Raw genomic sequence first — 17,663 nt, 5'->3', positions numbered from 1 at the left:
CAAACATTTTTTCTGGAACTGGATGACTGGACCATCATGACTTGACCACTTCCACAACCACCATCTTGACTGCTACTGCAAGACTGTAACTACTGCCAAAACTGACTCAACTGTATCTAGAGTGGACTGGACAGAAACTAAGTCAACTTTTATAGTTCAAGACTTATTAAACATGCTAATCCCATCCAAAACAGTGAAGATGACATGGTCTGTGACTCAAAAATTTTTGTTCATGCTTTGCTTGACATTCTGCATCGTGTCACCAAACCCATCATGAAATTGTTATCCTTTTCACCATACCCATCCTGAAATTATCATTTTCCAGCACCTTAATCGATATGCATGCTGTGAAATTATTGCCATTTATTTTCAGCATTTCCTCCCGTTTTCTGTCAGTTTATTAATTTTTTGCCAAGTGTTCACAGTCTTCCAATACCGTCAGTCGAAGGTCACGACCGAAAAAGTCACGATCAACCACCAAATTCTGATGATGGCAATGTGGGAGCACAGCATCCAGATGCAGTATTAAATTTCATGGAGCATGGTCATAGTCAGTCATAATCCATGATGCTTCTACAATGTGATGCATGGTATCTACAATAGTGACTTGTGATAAGGTGCAGCCCCCAGCCCATACCAGGACTGTTGTGGACCTGATGTCCATTGTGGCACAGTGCTTGGTGGGCTGTTATTAACCGTGCTGGAATCTAGTGATCCTATTTTATATATATTTATTTTTATAATTCTTTGCCTTGGTGGGCACATGGAATCTGCTGAGCAGTTAAATGGCTGGCCAGTTTGGTTTAGTTCGGTGACATCAGCTTAACTTGGACAACTGTTGTCATGGACTTGATGCCGGGGGACCATTTCACCCACAATAGACATTTTTGAAACACACTCTGGTCTACACAAGGAAAACGTTTAAGGAGGACAAATTGTTGGCGCTAAGTGTTCATGTTCTAGGTTTTTTAACATTCCCCACCCCTACCCAACCGTTCTGTGTGCATGACACACTGCAAGGTGCTGTACATGCATTGCATCTGGACCAGAAATGTGTTCATTCAGACCTCTCCCTTCACATGGGAAAAAAAAAGGGTGTAATTGATATGTGTAATATGGTAATGTGGTAATGTGTGAATTCTGTGAATGACAAGTTGCAGTTGACTATATTGCTGTTTTTGTGTGTACAGTGTGGTCCACCATGTCTCTCCTCTTTTGGTGCAACCTACTTTGCTCAGTTTTTATTGTGTGCCACACGTCGGAAAAATCCAATTTGTCAACACTTTTCTTTCATTTACCTGAAGGCAATATTTCTTGTAAAAATATTGCTTATTAATGAGCTGCTTACCTGCCTTGCTTCAGTTTTTGTATTCTGTGTACAAGTCTGTCAACTTTAACAAGGAGATTTTGGTGTTTATTTTGACTTCTGTTTCCTTCATGTGTACAAAACCAGTGGTGGTTTTTTTAGTCAGTTGCATGCAGCAGAAAAAAGCTCAAGCAGAAACAAATTTGTGTATATTTTACGTGATCACATTGCCATTACAATGTCCTGTGTATATAAATAAATGTATCTAAATGAATCAAAAACAAGAATGCATACTTTTCATCATGCAAAAAATACACTAGCAATCCATAACAGTTTTTTGCAGAATGAATGACAAAGACAAGCTTGATAAATCATATATTTGCTAGCTCTTTCAATACAGATGAATCAATATAACTGAGCTTGTAGCTATGAGAACATGCATGCTGAAGATGCAATCAAGGCACTTAGGCATGGTGAAAGGACTGATCCCTTGTAAACTAGGCCTTTTTGATTCTGAAATAAGGTTTCGAAAAATAGAGGAAATCATCAAAATTTGTAAGCAGAAACATTAAAAAATGTGGTTTTTACCTCTTCTGTCTGCCCATTTGGCATGAAGCATAAAACATTAAAAATAATAAAAAGTAGTCCTGAGAGAAGGCATTTTGGACAGTGGCATCACAATGACTAAAACCAAAACATAAATATTTCAGCCCAAAGCTCAGTCTAGTATGGTAGTGTCAAGAGAAATCTAGGACACGAATATTCACAACGTGAACTAAAAATTGTAATTTTTTTTTCAGTTCAAATTTACAGTAAGGTATAAAGTTTATAGAGTAGAGCCTTAATCTATGGTTAACAACAAATTTTTCATTTTTAGCACAAACTTTCTTTGATGCAGATGATAAATATATATATGTATCCTGCAAATTCAGATTTGCGTGAAGGATGCATCCCCAAAACAAGTTTTAAGTGTATTTCTCTAATAATTGATAATTATACAATAACAATCTTTTCAAATGGTATCAAACTTAAAAAACAAAACAAAACAAATTTTGCATCAGGTAGACTTACATTCAGTTTTTACAGTTTGAATCTTAAGAATTCCAGTACAGCTAGACAAAAAAAGGAACCTGATGATTTTACAGGTTTTTTTTATATATATATTCAGAACTTACAGACTGCAAGAGTCTTCACATCAAACAGAACTGAATTTTTGCTAAATATGCTATTTTGTGATGGAACATTATGGGGGTAAACATGAACAGTATGAACAGATTTTGAATCTATCTGGATTTGGAGGCCTGTGTTACCAGTTGTTTGTGTGTGAGCATGTGCTTGCTTCGTCATGATCAGGACTTATGGACAATAGAGCTTTATAGAATGGAAGACACAGATAAGTAATATACAACTATGGAACAAATTTCTGCTAATTTTTATTTATGCTACCCCAGATTAACCTTCCGTAATTATGCATCTATGTCCTTATTTTAAGTCAATTTAGAGAAGCAAATGCATGTAGAAAAATGAATTATTTGGCCATGATCTTACAAACCTAGCCTTGTGGTGTAAGCTGGACCATGAAGCGCATGCAGTGCATAAACTGAAGGTGTCCTGGCACAGTTGAAATCCCTTGGCACTGGTAATGGCCAGTCTGGAACTGGAACTATGAACTGAAGCTTTTAACTTTAGTTTGTCTGCCAGACTCAAAGGCCTATGGATCAGCTTTGCTTCCATCCACAGCTAAATCCAAAGTAAAACCGTCTGGTCTACAGCTGCCTCCAAGATATAGTTACACAGTTACTCCACAGTTACTTGTCTAACCTCCAAAGCTATTTAAACATTTATTGTTATTTCTGTCGACCTTTATCACATAGTAACTCCCCCAAAATGAGGAGACATCTGGTCCACAGCTGGCTGGGAGGTTTAAAAGTTTAGCTAACAAATGTCTAGGGGTCAGCCTTTGCCTGGGGACTGCTCCTGGCATGAGAACTACAGACTTACACTTTTTCTCTTAACCATGCCACGTTTTGTCTGGAAAAATTGTGAGGAAATGAAGGAATGTCAAACATAGATTCATCTATTTCGTTATTTTAACCTCATCTGAAAAGAGAAAATATGTACAAAACCACTCACAACAACATTTCCAGTTCTCAAATATACCCATAACACAGACTGCAGACATTCATTGAAACCACAGATCTAGAAATGGATCCCTCTTTTTTGAAAAAAAAAAAAAGGCAGCATTCTCTTTACCCGTCACCCACCCACCCAAAAATAAATCAGCACAACCTGAGTGAGGAGCTCAGCTGATTTTTCACTTGCACATGAGATTGAACAATGGCATTTTTCTTGTTTTCATGATTTACAACAAAAAGCAGCCATTCATTTCTTAAAATGTCTGGCTATACATCACACTTAAATGGCATAAGTAAAAATTTTTAAGTAAAAAAAAAAAAAGATGTTCAAGGTGCTATAGCAAAACATTTAGCATAATGCTCTGAACAGTAAACTAACTGAACAATAAACTAAAACATTCTATACCAAAAAAATTCATATGAAGTAAATTTAATGCTGTAAGAATTACAAAAGTAGATTATGTTTTGAAGTGTTGGTAATTTTTATTTGACACTTCTTCAGATGTTTAAAGATTTTTTTTCTTTTAAAAAATTAACCTTCTTGAGCCTCAGTCAACTATCACTTTGTTCAAAACAGTGATGAGAAGTTATAGACTACACAAATGGCTGTCATGGCCTTTGCACCAGAACAAATAATGGCGAAAATAAGAATGCTCTAGCATGGATAAATTAAAACAAGGGGAGACAGTATGGGATACAGCAAAAGCAAAACAGTAGCTGCCACTTACAAAAATCTGCAATGTCTACAATAAACAAGAAAAACGTAGTAGCTCGTGTGTTCATACCCACACAAGCATTTACACTCTCTCACTGCCTATATATGACAAAAGCATCCAGGTTAGAGACTGATTAAACAAAAAAATGCTTTCTGCGGCATTACCACACTTCTTTTCAGCCACATCACACACACACACACAAAAAAGCAAATCACAGGCTATATTCGTACAGTTCCATTGCAGATGCCAGCATAGATGGATGGAGTGAGAGGTTGGTACCGTCCTGCCACAGCATTGAAGTAGTATAATCTGTCGCGGATTTTATTGGGGTCAAAAGCCTCCTTGCGCAGGTCAGTCTTCATCAGTTTGAAGGTTCCTGCATGATTAAGTTATTAAAAAAATTCACTGTGTGCATTATTGCTGCATTTATTGTAGGATTATAAATATTTGTGTCTGAAGAAAATGACTGAACCAAATGGAATTAACTTCCATCATGACAGAGGAAGGCTGTAACAGGGGTGGGCAAAGTATAGGCAGCATGCGGCCTGCATACACATCTTTGGACTGGCCTGTCTGCCAAAATGTGTGGTGCACTTGTTTTCATTTTTTATTCAGCTGAGGTTAATTTGATAGAAATTTATCAAGTACAACAGTGTTAGAAATTGGTAGTCCATAACATTTTAACACAGAAAAAGTACAAAGATGACAATGTCTGATGGAGTTGTCAGAGAGTACTGGCGGGAGCTGCCTTCAAAGGAAAAAGCTGGTTTTATAGTTTTATTGTGAGCGAATTCAAAGAGCTTCACTTTACACAATAAATTTGGTAAATGAATCCCATTATGTACTCATTTGCTATCCATTCCATTATCACTAGGTTTGTTAATGCAATCACCTGATGTGGATTTTTGGTATGTTACCAGCCAGCCGTATAGTTTACAATTCTGAGACTGGCCTGCAAAAAAGAAAACTTTGCCCACCCTGCTGTAGGATGTGACACAGTTCAGTGTCAACAGAAATGACAACTATGTGAATAAGGAATGCAAACAATCATGCATGTGAGGATGCACATATCCAAACACTTCCCTGTTCTCTAAGCTTAAGAGGCAATTCTGAAAACATCTTACCAGTTGTGTCCACTGATGTCATCAGTCTAAGGAAGACTGGGCGAGCATATTGTGGAAGAGACTTTTGCATAGCAATAGTTAAAGCATTTAGGTCTAGGTTGAAATTTTCATCTGCAATGGCTGCCATGCCAGCACGGCCTTCAGAACCTAATAATAAAAAAGGCAAGAGGCTTCTGGGCAAAAGAAATTACTCAAATCAGGATAAGCAATGGCTATATCAACTTAAAACTCAATGCTGACAATGAAATGCTGAAGTTGGTAGAACCTGATTTCCTGCTGCTGACCAACAGCCAGATGCACTTATTTTGATTTTCTTTTCTCAAAGACTATCTACTGCTTTAATTAGGCAACAAACTCCTTCATTTCAAAGCAAAATAAATTTTCTAAAGAGTTGTATATGTTGAAATATATTTTGTACATGACCACGACAGAAAGGATTAAACACACAGAATAATGGATTTGTATTCAGCCTTTGGACATAAGACGTTACAATCTCTAGGACATGAGAAATTCTAGAAACAACTGTGGAAAAGGAGGGGCATATGCCAAGGCGACACAAGATTTGGCAGTGAGTACTTTGAACATCAACAGAACTATTTTATTATCAAGTAACTTTATGATTTGTCCATGCTGTAACTTTCAACATACCTGGAACCTCTACACCATAGACCACTGCGTCCTTGAGTCCAGCATGGTTTGAGATAATTGCCTCCACCTCACTGGTAGACACATTCTCTCCTCGCCACCGGAAAGTATCTCCGGTGCGATCATGAAAGTACAAGTAGCCAAGTTCATCCATCATAAGAAGATCTCCTAGCAAAATAAACCATATGCTGGTTTAAATGCACATTTTCAATGTTAGCTAATGCACATTCTATTGCATTATTAGCTAACGTGCAGATAGCCAGTGCATAAATAACACTACACATTAAATAGCTACACAGTCTTGTCTGCTGCTAACTCTGCACCAGATTGCATGAGCTATATCTTCTTTCAGTACATCCCTTCCCCCCCCACCCAAAAAAAAAAAGGAAGCCTGTAGCATTAGAGGTTGAAGGGACCTAGATTAATTCACCGAAGTTGCTGCCCTTGAAACAATTCCCTCCTTGATGGATATACAAAATTAGGCAAGGTCACAAAATAAAGCTATAAAGGATCACAAACACTTACACAGCCTTTACAAAATTAATAACTTAACTTTTACATCAAACACACAACCTCAAAATAACAGAATAAATCACTATTCAATAGTATATATATTTTACCTGTTAGGAAAGCCCTGTCTCCCTTCCTGAACACATCATGTATAATCTTCCTATCTGTGGCACTTTTTTGGACGTAGCCATCAAACTCGCGCGCAGGACGGCCTGTGACAATCTTCCCCGCCATCTCTCCGACCTCACCTAATAAAAACATAGATGGTCTGACCATTGCTTAGGATTCTAACTTCAGATGCATGAGATGTACTTAAAGCTATGTTAGCTGCTCTCAAGGTTACGCTAACATGTACAGTTGATCCTCAACAGCAAGCAGGAAAGAGGGAACAACTATATCCAACAGAAGTGTAAGAAAACTTACTTTTGAAAACATATAATCAAAGAAACTACACACCGGGTTTTGCATGAACACACAGCCCATGTTTGTCCCTTACAATGTCGCCATTCGCTGGGTCCACTTTCAGCAGAGTCACTGGATATAAAAATGGAGCAATCCTAGTGGTGAAGCCCACTGCCCCAACTTTGTTCTCAAAGTTAACTGCAATTGAAAAATGAAACCAAAACAAATTTAACATGTAAAGAAAGCATCATTTTAATTTTAGGATTAAAATAGTTTTGGCTGAATTTAAAGACAAAGAAAGGGGTGGTCTTGTGACAGTCCTCTGGAATAACTGATCAGAGGGCAACATATTCACACTCAAAAGAGTGATGAGTCCTAATAGACTCCATGCAACAGCTCTGACTTTCGGTTCGTGTTAAAATTCTATAGTGACTTTACAGACAGTTTTCACCTCAGGTGCTTCAACAAGAAGATTTATTCCATTTTATCCTCAACCTCTACACAAAGAATAGGATGATGTCCCTTCACCTCAGTGGCTAAGGCTGATACATCCTTGTCTTCTCTATGAGTTTTTACTCTCGACATAGGCATCTGTATCAGCACAGTCACAAGACTCTTCTATGACTCTGCTCTTTTTATCTTACCGAAAAATGTGCTTTTACTACATAACTAACAAGAATGTTCTTGAGCAGTTCCGATGGCCATGATGCTCACCAACACTACAGTTTCCTTCTGTTGCACCATAAAACTCCCCAATAAGGCTGACACCAAAGCGTTCTTGGAACTGCCTCCAGATTTGTGGCTTGACGCCGTTTCCAAACATCAGCCTCACTCGGTGTTGCTGCTCTTCTGGGCGGAATGGCTGCACCAGCAGGTAGCGGCAGATCTCACCAATGTACTGTGCTACCTGTGAAATAAAAAATTAACACCAGTCCTTGTCCTCTCATCGATGAAATGTGTGGAACTAATTTTAACTCCAGTACTTTTTAATCTGCTAAAAAGATAGTGTTTAGAGCAGATTTTTTTATCAGCTTTTGTGCCTGATATTACAGCTAAATCAGAAAGCCACGTTAGCATCTAAAAACACAATAAATACACATTGAGGCCATCTTACACTGATTTCTAAGCTGTTACAAAGGAAGCATGAAAATATGGGAATACCATCCTTAAAAACAAGTTCTCCAAAAGAAGAATTAGGGCTTATTTTCAGGGGATTTCTTACATTTTTCAAAAGTAAAAATTTACATTTATTCTAACAACCTCATGTCATCTTCTTCTGGAACATTATTATTAACTCTCAAAAGCCTAAATTCTGGACTGGATTTCTTATGACTCCATTTCCCATTAAAATTTTTTACATAGTCTTACTTTTAACGGATACATCATCTGTGGGGTTTTAGTTAACCAAACATTACTGCTTGTATAGTCACTCACTCCAGACTGCTGAACCAGTGGAAGAAGCTATCTAGGAAACAAAACTGCTAATGATCACTTACTGTGCAGTTGTACTTGACACAGTCCAACCAGAACTGACTTGCTGAGAATTTTCTGCGAATAACCATCGTCACCCCGCTGTGTAGAAGCTGCCCCACACCAAGAATGCCGCCTGCGGTATGGTAAAGTGGCAAGGTGTTGTAGATGATGTCTTGGCTTGAAATGCGAAACAACTGATTGACACCATAGGACATGTAGAAAAACCTGGAACAGGTAAAGGAAATGATATATAAGTTTAAGCATGAGAACACAGCACAAATGAGAAGACAACATGATACCAGAGCAAAGTGTGTAGAGTGGGTGGGTCACTGGGCTTTATGCTAAGCAAGCAGTAACTAAGACTGCATCATGGCTAAGCAGCCAGCCCTGTAAATATGTACCACATGCAGAGAAAGAACATCATGCCAAGATAAACCAAGAACACATGATTCTGAATGTCTTAAATGAGTATAGGGACCGAGCATGAAATATTACACTTAAGCAAATATAAACACCATCCATAAAAATTAAAACATGATACACATGTAAGAAATTCAAATAAATGACTTTCAGATAACACACAAGTAAATAAATGAATACAATATACACGATGGAAAGATTTTTTTAGTTGTTTTTTTTTTTTAACTGAGTTTCCTTTTTTCATATTCTTTTGCTTTAGATGTCTGAAATGAACAATAATACATTTATTTTCTAATGCAGATCAATGCTCAAAATGGAAGTTTGTGATAATGATGTCTTTCCTTCAATGCCTACATATGCTTAGCACATTGGGCATACATCGTAGAAAGTGTGAGTCTGTTGGGAACAATTTTATAAGACTGTTGATAAAATTTTTTTAAAACATCAAACATATTTGACAATGTGTCTAACTGAGAAGACCATAGAATTCTACATAAAAAATGACTAACCCTGCAAACAACTAAAGTGACTGTAAACTTCATTATGCCTGTAAACTTTCCCTGCATCCTTTCCAAATACAATAATTTTGATGTATGTTAATATCACACACACACCCGTCATCTATGTACCCACCCACCTGGCATGAGTGACAATGGCAGCTTTTGGGAGTCCTGTTGTTCCTGATGTGTAGATATAAAACAGCTTGTCTGTAAACAGTGAAAGACATCTTCAGTCTCTTCTGGAAGAAGCTACCTGCTGCTGAAAAGGTGGAACAAACTGCTGATTCACACAATTTAGGCCCCCTAAGCAATAAAGGACAGTGGCCAGGATCAGAACTTTTTGCCCAAAAAAGCAACAAGTTCTCAGTGTAAGTGCCTTCATTGTCTGTTTTATTTCAAATACAAGTTCTATAACAAAAATTCCTTTGATGTAAGAAAACCCCAAGGAAGGATCCCGACTGCCATGGAGAAAAATATTAAAGAGAGATCTAACACTCTATGCATTATAAAAAAACAGCATCAGCTGAAATTGTTGGCCCGACACCAAACCAGCAACTTCCAATGAGCGGCCAACACTGCTTGGTGCAAACTTGGGTGATGGCTACAGGCTTGAATCTGGGACTCAAGGAGCTCCCAAGAGAATGACAACCAGCTCACCCTTAAATGATAAATCCACTGAAGGAGGTGGGAGAATGGAAGCACGAGCTAAATGTGGGTCCAGGAAGGTGGGCATCAGGTCATTGGAGACCATCTGTCCGCTGCAGAAGAGAGACATATTGACAGGCAACCTTTGGAGGATGTCCTTTCACAGCTGGCAGACATAAAGAAACATTGGTTAAGCCACAAAAAAACAAAAAAAAAAAAAAAAAAACCAATGAGAATTTTAAAACATAGGATGATAATGTTGTTAACTCTCAATGAATCAGCCCTTTTACTCCTGCCATCACAAATGGTGTTTTATGTCAGTCTGTGAACAGGTGTTTTCCCGTCTTTGCTTAAATAATCAGAAAAAGTGACATCTGAATGTTGTGTTTGGAGATAACTACACCATACTAACATAATCCTACCATGATTCAACCTGCCCAAACATTCTGCTATTTTTAAGAAAGATGATATCAGAATATTTGTCTTCTCTGCTTGGAGATAACCTGTCTGGACTATCCTACAAGCACATACAATAATCCAAATGAACTTGCTTTTCTCTCAGGAAAAATCATTTTGATACAGCTCTGGGATTACTTACAGGAGCATCACCTCATCCCTCAGGCTCAGTTGGCATGTAGACTTTTTCACAGTACTAGTCTCATCAGAGAAACCTTTGACATATTATCTGCCCTTGACTGTGGTGATGTTTCTGACTTAACTCTGCTCGATCTGTCTGATGCTTTTGACACCCTCGATCAGTCTTTGCTGCTTCAGAAGGAAAGAGGAATCACACACTGTAAGGATTGAGAGTTTTGTAAATCTGTAGAGGACTGGTGATAGATGTTTAAAGGATAATCATTGCGCTGATCTTACATTGCTCATAATAGCAGACTGACAGACAGCTGTAATTTGTCTGTCAGAGGTCATGTCTGCAGTAATGATGAATAAAAGATTTCAGACAAATGATGTGAAGGTGCTGTTGGTGCCCCCAACCATGACATACTTGGGTGGACTGATGAGCAATGATCAATTTCTTCTCCTCAAGGATGACCGCTTTATCATTGTTAAGTTTACAGTTTGTTTTGTACCATCCACTCTTCGGCGTCACTAATACAAGCTTCCATGGTTTTCAAATATAATTTACAATAAAAATATTCTCTGCAAGTGAGAATAATTTTTTTAAAAAGGAACTAAGCAAGGAATCTGATGTCTGGATCCAAATAACTAAATATTAGAATTTGCAACACCATGATCCCTTAACTCGCATCTCCTCTACAACTGCTTTGCAATCAAATGTGTATATTTTTCTGTCACCAGAACAACCACACTTAAGGTCACCAGAATTTTAGTTACTGTGCTGCAGAACAATAGAACTCTCTTCCCTTCTATATCCATCATTTCCTCACCATCGAATCCTTTAAACATGTACTAAAAACATATCTGCTCCATGAGCATTACTCTGTACACCAATCAACATAACTGTCAATAGTTGTGATTATAGTCAATTGACTCGTCCTCCTCTTCATCTTTCTCCACAGATTTATGACACTCTCTATCCTTGCTGTTTGCTCCCTGACTTCTCTTTGTCTTCTATGTTTGTCTTTTAATTACTTGTCCTTGTCTCCTACTCATTTTAAGCGCTGAGAGCATGCTCCTTTGCATATGATTATGCAGTATATAAATCATGTTTATTGCTTTCAGTATTCTGTCATGACTCAGCTCTCAGTATTGCTAGCAACTATGCCCCATATGCTAGCAACTTTACCTTCTGACATTTCTCCTCCAAAGATAAGAGCTTTGGATTCAGCGGCATTGATGCTATGGGCTAAGGTTTCCAGTCGTAGATTGAAATTAATAAGTGCAGACACCACTCCAATCTTTGACAGCCCCATCCAGAAGAAGATGGTCTGTGGAGAGTTCTCCATGAAAACACTAACCACATCGCCTTTTCGGAACCCAGCATCATGGAAGTAGTTTGCCACTCTGTTGGCATGCTCTTCTACCTGCTGATATGTCCATGTCTGGTCCTCAAAGATGAAGCAAAGTTTTGATGGGTGCTTTTTTACCCGTTCCTTTGTGATAAAGCACATAATGACATAATAAGTCAGTCAACATTGACAATAATCTCAACTATTTCTTTTTTTTAAATTAGATGATAATAAATACATCGACTCAGGTGCTTGTCAATAGGCAAATCAATGGTACATAGAACAGTAGTCTAGCTGCTATTAACATTTCCAGTCAAATCTTTTCTCTGGAACCATAAATATTTTACTAAGGACATAAGGCAATCAAAGAATAATACTTTACTCCTAACCCCAAAATAATGGAACTTATTATATGCCTTACCCACATCACCTAATGCAAAATTATTCCCTTTTCTACATCAGTGCTTTGAAAACTATGGTGACCAGCATTAGACCGAAAGCTTGCTGAACAGCTCAACACTTATGAACATAGAGTCATTGAGTTAACAGGTTATGTTTCACTACTAGGTTGTTACTAGAAAATTGTGGATGTTTGAAAATACCACGTACCTGGAACAGCTTGGCAATAGTGGACTTTTTGTGAAGATGGCTTTGAACTTTGAGGTTTAGTTTTATAAGTGCAAGAAGACCCCTGCAGCAGACAGCAATCAGTACAGTATCATAATTCAGATTTAAAATGACACTCTTGTTGGTTACATAAAGAGGAATGGATATGATAATCCTATAGCATTGCTAGTCATAATAAATTGTGTTTCCATCACACTGGATTTAGGTTTGATCTTAGGTGAGTATACATGTATGTCATGAAAGAAAATATGTAATGTGTGATTATAGTTATTAAGACAGTTATTTTTTTTTATTAAAGTACATATAGTGACCTAACAGTTTTAGACATGTTTGATTGGTTTATCTGAAACTAACCACACTTCCATCACCCACAGACACTACTTACCCAGCCATTTTTTTCTTGGAAAAAGATAACTAGTCTCATATTTCAAAAGAGCAAAGAAGGGGATGTGATAATCCTATTTCTTGTTATTATAAAAGATTTAAGAACAAAAGGATTATGTTGATGTGATCATGACCATGATGATAGTAACAGCAATCAACACCACAATAAATTTCAACTATTTATACAAAAAGCTTTTTACATAGCTGTGTTCCTAGGACTTGGGAGTTTCTTAATAGCTCTCTGTCAAAAGTCACTCGAATCCCCAGCTTTCCTCCATATGGCACCTACGTAGTCTCTGAGGCAAAGAGTAGTATGCAGCTGTGAAGAGTAAGCTTATAAATCTGATTTTCTGTGCATTAACAAGATGTTGTGTTGACCGTTGACTGACATAATGGCTGGGTCAAACACCAGATGCTGCTGTTATCCACAGTCTGTGCTAGCCTATGGTGCATCCAACGTAAAATACAAGTGCTGTAACCACTCCCTCTCTCTTCCCAAAAGAAGAGTTAACAAAATATAAAGTGTTCCACAAGTTAATTTATCAATCAGTTCCTCACCAAAACGGATTAAATCCTTTATTTCCTTGTTTGTTTTTTTAAATACTGTGTAAAGGGAGTTATTCTTTATGATCTAGTAAGCCCGCTAAATCATGCTCAGTGGATATGGTGGCCAGCCCAACCAATCTTTACGATCTAGTAAGACTGCTGAATCATGTTCAGTCCAATCTTTCTTGCAGCATTGCTGACCTCATATAAATGTTTAAATCGTTTCACCTTTGAGAACTTTTGTTCTTGACTCTCTACGTAAGCCTGTAGGGTCACTAAAATTCTGAGTGACAGCGCAACCTGTGATTCAGTAACTATATACTGAATGTATGTACATATGACTGACTAGCAACTGAAGACAAGAAGTTTTAACTTTTGCAAACTACAGATCAATCACCCCTTTCAAAAAATTGACAAATGAGCCAAATGCACAACATCAATTGAAAATTTCTTTCCTTACTAAGTAAAGACCAGCACAAACACATGTACAAAACAATGACATACACAGTTTAATTAACATCTGAATGTTGTGTCTGGAGATAGCATTACACTAACATAACCTAGTCAGATTTAATCTGCCCAGACATTCTACTACTTTTTTTTAAAGATGATAACCAGTCTGATATTTTATGTGAGCAGACACTCATCTTCTCTGCTATGCGATAACCTGTCTGGTGTATCTTTAGACAGGCACATAAACAATCCAATATCAGTTGTCTCAAAACAAGACCCACCTTTAACTAGCTTTAAAGCTGCAGTATATTGTTATAATCAATTACAGCAGAAGTGGGGAATGTCAAACCTGTGGGCTGTATATTGCCCACAAAATCATTTGATCTGGCCCCCAAAGGCAACCTCTGATTTGATTAAATCTATAAACTTATTTTATGACATCATGAATTTATATTAAGTGAATCATATTAATCATGTATATTTTGAGGGCCAGGCAGAAACTTCCATCATAGGATAGACAGGACACATACGAGTACATGATAGGACAGACACGTATACTTCTTGGTGGCTTCCCACAGCTTATAATTATGGAGAATTTCTGAGAATTATGTGACCTACAGCCCAAGCCGAGGGTAGACTAATGAAGACAATGCTGAGTGTCCATAGCAAATATAATAATAAAAAATATGATCGCTGATATTGCTGTGTACATTAGTGAATGGAAAAAGTTACTAAAACTTACAAAAGTCCAACATTATCCTTTCATGGATTTCCAAAGTATAAACAAATGAAAAAACTTTGACTGGTAACAATTCGCTTCAGTTTATGAGTTTATTTTTGAATGTGCAAGCATGTTGGTGTGCATAGCATATGTGTAGACACTTCGTAAATGCTATGAACTCCTCTCTGTGTACCAAATATATAGTCATGATTATTATTATTATTAATGTACTTTCAAATCACAACCACAAACAAAATATTTTGTATTAGGAATAAAAGGTTTTGTTAGTAATATATACTGTCTCCTCTAGGAACTTTTTAGTTATAAACATATATTTTACTCCAAATAGTTGAATCTCTACGCTTTTGATAGGAGCAGAGCATAATTTTTGTGCATCAGAGGACAGTAGTGCCATGGACAATAGGATTGTACATGTTACAAAGTGTTAAACCACTGTGGTAAAAGTACAGCTAGACCAAACAGAGCATCATAATTTTTAATTAATGTTAATTGGTTTTAAGTATATGATTTTGTAAAACCCATGAATGATTTTATAAATATTAAAATGGTCGTTGGGGGAAAAATAATCTACACTCCTGACTTCCCATCTATGATCCATCATCATCCCTGAACATTATGTAGGCATAGTGACACATACCATGCTGAGAGAAGGGGGGCAAATTCAATTCAATTCAATTCTTTATTAACGAGGGGTAAAATAAACAGCTGAGCGCTTTTTTCCATTTAGCCCTCGCCCTTTACAGGGAACAAAATTAACTAAATAAATGAATTAATTAAGCATTAGAAAAAAAGTGAATAAACATAAAGAAGGGTGGATATTTACAAGGTGATGGTTAAGAATATATATTTACAAGGTCACCTGGAATTGAAGGAATCTCTAGAGGCTTCATCTTGTAAATGTTTGAATAAATGGCGTCGAAAGCAGTGCAGGGAGTGCAACTGCTTGAGATGGAGAGGGAGGCCATTCCAAAGCACACTTCCTGAGAATTTCAGACTTGATTTGAAGAGATCAAGTCTAGGAAAGGGGATATTAAGTTTTGGTAAGGTTCTCGAGTTATTGGAGGAGAATAGTAGAGAGAGTCTTGGTGATAGTTTGCCCGTCAGTATTTTATGAATGAAAATGCATTTATTAAATTTAAACCTATCTTGTGGAGGAAGGATGCCTAAAGAGGTGAAGTCATTCCGGTCTAATTTTGGTTTTAGCAGAACGGCTTTGATTGCTCGCCTCTGAACACTAGCAAGAGGTTTCATAAGGAAGCTCCACTAGCGGAGATGAAATTCAAATTGAGCAAATGAGGGAGGGATGTCTTAATGAGAAAGGAGAAAGCGCCTGCAGCATGTACAGCTGGAATGCTTGGTATATGTATATATGGTGCATGCACATGACTGTGTGTGTATAAATTTTATGCAGTATTCCTTGCTTTGACTTTTGAGCAGCATGTGATATATAATACTCATTAAGTCATGCTGTGTCGTCATGTGACCGACAAAAGACAGTACAACAATGTGTCCTCACTCCAAGGCTTTGCATGATATATTTTTTTTCACCGCAACAACAGTACAAGCAAACCAGATTTCAAATGAAATCTTACCTGAAATCCCTTGGCAATGTTTTCACGACAACTAAAGCGAACCTCCATCCTCCCGTCGCTAGATGAGTCGCGAAGACAACGCTGAGTGTCCATAGTAACCCCAGACCGACATACACATGTAGAAAGGCTGCCAAGCATCCCAGGCCAGCGACCTTTAACCACAACATGTTCGCGAATATACCTCTACTCTCTCGGACACATACACTCAAATGACGCGCAAACTTGAACTGTCTGCTGTTTATCTGCATCGGTCCTCTTGGCCACTGCGCCGCTCTTCTGGAAAGTGACACACATCGAGGTCACGAGATGCCATGTCACATCCGGGTCACCAAATCTGTTTTTCCTGTTGTCGCTACGGACAGATCGAAGTTTGTGCTTGTCGAATTTCGGTCACATATCCAGATTGCGTAATGGCACGAATTGTCTGTAGAATTTTAAGAAATTGAATTCTCGCGTTATTTCAAGACAAAAACTTTCCTATCACTGATGGTAAATCTGAAGAATGTACGTTGTCGGTCGATCGTAGTGTACGTCACAAAGCAAACTCCGTACGTAACAGTGATGATAGAAGTCTAGCTGCTGATAGAAGTCTGCAGTGATTGCAGGACGACGTGTGTCAGTCATCAAGAACTCAACTGTGGCAACTGAAACGAGAACGTATTTTCATTTTGACGAATTGTATGACATCTTTCATTTCTAGAATCCGCATATGCAGGTGGCAGTGCATGGTTATAATTGTTGTCCCTCATTTTCTATATTGTATATATGGCGCGTTTGGCTGATGCTGGTAAAATTAAGGCACTATACAAATAATACGTTTACTGTAATTATTTATTGGAATTAAGTCTTTATTCATAACGTCTCAGGGGATGGTATTAACAGACATTAAATCAAAGAGGATCACATAGAGTGCACTGATCAGCTTGAAGTATAGGCAGCGGTCGCTCGCAGGGCCACGCCCCCTTTGGGACATTAATTGTTCTGACGATCGTGTACTGGCTACATCCAAACAGGCACGCATATACTTGTCGGAAATAGCGCTTGAAAACACATTTCATACAGTATTTGTAACTTCTCTCATTTCTTGGCATTTATTTGCAGGTTAGTTTTTTTTTTGACACCTGCATGAATTACATATCGCACCACGAACTTATTGTACGTATTACTGGTCTCGGCAGACGACAGACTGCAGTCCGCCTATACACGTCTGTGATCGCACAGAATGCACGAGAACTAAGAATAACTTACCTACACACTGCTTTTTGTACCTGTGTATTTCCTAGGCTGACCATCATCAGTGTGCGATGCAGGACAACTTAAAAAAAAAACCTATATAGCTGTGCACTATTCTGTAAGCCATGCAGTGATTTTTTTTAGAGATGTATTACATATGGCGATACATACACAACATGACAATGAGTTGCTGAATTCTTAAAAATAAGATGATCAGTCATATTTCATGAGCCATCATCAACTTCTTGAAAGTAGAAAAGATGTGGATTATACATTTTCAAG

At 37.8% G+C, this 17,663-nt stretch overlaps 2 protein-coding genes across 5 annotated transcripts in view; one reads left to right on the top strand and one right to left on the bottom strand.

Moving 5' to 3' along the window:
* Window positions 1-2,589, top strand: part of LOC112574949 (neuropathy target esterase-like) — a 30,231-nt gene extending 27,642 nt beyond the window's left edge. For 3 of the 4 annotated variants that reach the window (XM_025256379.1, XM_025256378.1, XM_025256376.1), the window contains one exon: window positions 417-2,589. The gene's annotated coding sequence lies outside the window, so the exon portion shown is untranslated. The remainder of the gene's footprint in view (window positions 1-416) is intronic. The other variant, XM_025256377.1, reaches the window with a different exon arrangement.
* LOC112574955 (long-chain fatty acid transport protein 1-like) lies at window positions 2,105-17,431 on the bottom strand. Its single transcript, XM_025256391.1, has 12 exons — window positions 16,149-17,431; window positions 12,414-12,495; window positions 11,634-11,948; window positions 9,889-10,033; window positions 9,369-9,438; window positions 8,335-8,536; window positions 7,553-7,745; window positions 6,893-7,036; window positions 6,547-6,684; window positions 5,930-6,094; window positions 5,282-5,428; window positions 2,105-4,533 (listed from the first exon to the last, which is right to left on the bottom strand). Exons 1-12 carry the CDS (start codon window positions 16,394-16,396, stop codon window positions 4,376-4,378), a joined length of 2,007 nt encoding a protein of 668 aa, XP_025112176.1. The 5' UTR covers window positions 16,397-17,431; the 3' UTR covers window positions 2,105-4,375.
* Window positions 17,432-17,663: the final 232 nt, after the last annotated feature.

This window comes from Pomacea canaliculata, linkage group LG11 (assembly GCF_003073045.1).
Source record: "Pomacea canaliculata isolate SZHN2017 linkage group LG11, ASM307304v1, whole genome shotgun sequence".
Classification (NCBI taxonomy): Eukaryota; Metazoa; Mollusca; class Gastropoda; order Architaenioglossa; family Ampullariidae; genus Pomacea; species Pomacea canaliculata.
Note: the sequence above shows the minus strand (reverse complement) of the source record. Positions and strands in the feature narration are given on the sequence as shown.